General features: G+C 31.3%; 1 protein-coding gene across 1 annotated transcript; it reads left to right on the top strand.

Annotated features, from left to right (window-relative positions):
* The first annotated feature begins 473 nt into the window (after positions 1 to 473).
* LOC111898482 (uncharacterized) lies at positions 474 to 1,611 on the top strand. Its single transcript, XM_052765750.1, has 2 exons — positions 474 to 1,077; positions 1,232 to 1,611. Exons 1-2 carry the CDS (start codon positions 474 to 476, stop codon positions 1,609 to 1,611), a joined length of 984 nt encoding a protein of 327 aa, XP_052621710.1.
* The last annotated feature ends 1,582 nt before the right edge of the window (positions 1,612 to 3,193 follow it).

The raw sequence follows: 3,193 nt of genomic DNA on the forward strand, positions 1-3,193 counted from the left end.
GAGATGTGGATGCATTTGCCCGATGTTCCCGAGATATTACGAGGATGGCTTGAGATGACGAGTACAAGTTTAGGAGTTTTGAAGGAGAGAAAGATGGTCCGATGATTTTTATTGTGTTGAAACTATTTATTAGGTCCTTTTGCTTCTATTTGAACTATTTTGTTAGGTCTTATTGCCTTTGTTGAAACTATTTTTTGTTATTTTGCTACTTGGAATATGTTTTATCTAATGTGTTTTTGCTACATGTAATATGTTTTATCTAATGCGTTTTTGCTACTTGAAATATGATTTATGTAATGTTTTTTTTGCTACTTGAAATATGACTAATGTAATGTTTTTTAAAGTTATACTTTGTTGATTTTAGGTTCATAATGGATCACGATCAAAAGTTACTTCTCGTAATTCTTATGTACCTGTACATCCGTTATTTTTGGAAGAGGGGTGTGAAACGATTGCGGGATAATGATTCGGAAATGACGGGACATGAATATACATTGGAGTTATTACATCGTAATCGTTTACAATGTGTTGAAGTGTTACGCATGTCCCACGACTCATTTGTACGACTATATGCTCATTTTAGAGTACATTACTCATTAAAGGACAACAAACATGTATCGGTTGAGGAAAAGATGGCTATGTTTTTGATGATGATCGGCCATAATGAACGTTACGTGATTATCAAGCGGAGATTTCAAAACTCGAAGCAAACAATTCATAAATTTTTTTATGAAGTGTCGGAAAAAATGATGCTTTTCGTACAAGATGTTATGGTACCAACTTCTTTTAATCTGAATTCAAACATTCCAGGACATAATAGGAGGCTACGACGGGTTTTCAAAGGAGCGGTTGGTGCACTTGATGGCACTTTGATACATGCTGTTGTCCCTGCTAAGAAACAAGACTTATATAGAAGTAGGGGAAAGGGAGATTGCTACCAAAATGTATTGGCAATTGGTGACTTCAATATGATTTTTACATTTGTTGTGGCCGAGTGGGATGGGGTAGCACATGACTCTAGAATTTTATCAGAAGCTGTAGCCGATCCACAAGCTTCATTCCCGTTTCCACCACCTGGTAATTTTTTTTTATAAAATTTTTTTTTATCTTAGTTTCAAAATTGATTAGTGTTTTGCATTTTTTACAGACAAATATTATCTTTGTGATGTCGCGTATGCACACACTCAAGGATTTATGGCCCCTTATCGTAATGTGAGGTATTGACTTGGAGATTTTCGTAAAAGACGTGCATTGACCAATAAAGAAAAATTTAACCATGGACATGCAAAACTTTGGAATTTCATTGAGCGTGCTTTTGGTGTTTTGAAAGCACGTTTCCCTATATTGAAGAGGATGGCACCATTCCTGTTTTTGACACAAAGAAAGATTGTCATGGCATGTTTCGCACTTCATAATTTTATAAGGAGAGAAGGACTAAGTGAACAGTATTTCGCACGATACGATGAACCCAATGTTTCGTTTCGAAATAACAATGTGACCTTTAATGATGATGAAGATGAGATTCCAATAAATGGTGCTGCAGCAGACCTTGAATATATGACATGGTTACGAGATGAAATTGTTGATCAGTTGATGCACAATATAGATTGAATTGTTTTAAATGAAATTGTTATTGCAAAACCAAATTTTTACAATTGTGTGACTATTTTTATTGCATGAATTTTATTTCCAATGTTATATGACTATTTTTATTAAAATTTTGGTGTTGAGAATCTTTTTAAGTTTGTAAAATCATTTTATTTAAAATTCAGTTTATTTCAGCAGCCTGCAGACGTTAAAAAACAAACAATATTCTTATTGCATACTACAGACGTTTGGTCCACCTCTTCTGCTGTAGAGGCTTGCAGATGCGGTCCGCAGACTGCAGACGTTTTGGCTTCAGAAAAACAAACAGCACCTAAGTCATGTAGTATGATAGATATGACATTGTTTTATAATTTGAGGGACTAATCTTGTGTGGTTTTAATTTCTTTCCCCTAAGGTGTAACTGATAAATTTATTACCCAATAAGGAACGATCAAATGGAGACTCAACATTTTCTCCCTTATGTTTCAACACTCTTTATAAACACCATCATCATGAGTGCCAATGGGTCACTCGATCTATCCATCAAAAAAATCAGAGAAACACCATTATGAGAATAAAGGGAATCAAACTATGGCATCATATTCAACATCATTAGTTATAATTCTTTTCAAGTAAGTGTTCTATAATTTATTTAGGGTTCTTGATGCTTATGTGTAAATTGATCTTTGATCGTGCCTATAAATTCAACATGTGGTATCAGAGAATGGTTTAATTTAAAATTATCAAACCCTAATCTGATATTGAAGTCTTGTTAAATAATTGTTATATGTCGTAATATAATTGACAATTTCATGGTTTCGTGTGATTGGCTTTTTGAATACCATGCATATCTATGGTTAACATTTTATCTCTAATCATAATATAAGGTTATGAAGTTTGTAATTACTTCTAGAAATATGTGTCTTCCCTTTTGTGCATAACAGGAAGAATAGATAATTAAAAAAAAACTAAAAATATGGCAATCATGTACAGTGTATAGAATGAAGTAAATTCATATTGCTATATTATACAATAATAGTTGATCCATTGGTCAATAGATGCGACAAAGTATATAATGGATCAATTCAAATGGTTTTGATATTTTATGGACCACTAATTTGCAAAATTAAAGAAACTCATCATTTTAAGAATATGAAGCAAGCAAAAGAATACTATTTCTATTTTTTATTGGTGTTGTGAATAGTAATAAAATTATACATCAGTATATTTGGTGGATCCATCCTATAAGGCTTAATTTCAATTGTTATATACTGATTTGGCTATAAGTTTGATGATAAGTCATCATCTATGTTGTGCAATTTGTCTTATGTTAAACCCAGTGGATTCAAATTTTGATTTTCACATGGATTTCCAAAATCTGACATCTACTTGTTTTAAACCAATTTAATGTAATGCATTTTTTTTTCTTAAGAAGGCCTTTATATATATATATATATATATATATATATATATATATATATATATATATATATATATATATATATATATATATATATATATATATATATATATATATATATATATATATTCTTTTTAGTTTCTTTAATAGTGCCATGAAATATGGCAGTTTACGTGGTTTGCCAAT

Source organism: Lactuca sativa, chromosome 7 (genome assembly GCF_002870075.4).
Source record: "Lactuca sativa cultivar Salinas chromosome 7, Lsat_Salinas_v11, whole genome shotgun sequence".
Taxonomy (NCBI): domain Eukaryota; kingdom Viridiplantae; phylum Streptophyta; class Magnoliopsida; order Asterales; family Asteraceae; genus Lactuca; species Lactuca sativa.

What these genes read in the sequence shown, in the direction of transcription:
- LOC111898482 (XM_052765750.1), top strand. Translation starts at nt 474, where the DNA reads ATGACGGGACATGAATATACATTGGAGTTATTACATCGTAATCGTTTA. An exon ending in ATTCCCGTTTCCACCACCTG is followed by an intron (nt 1,078 to 1,231) that starts GTAATTTTTTTT and finishes ATTGACTTGGAG; the next exon opens with ATTTTCGTAAAAGACGTGCA.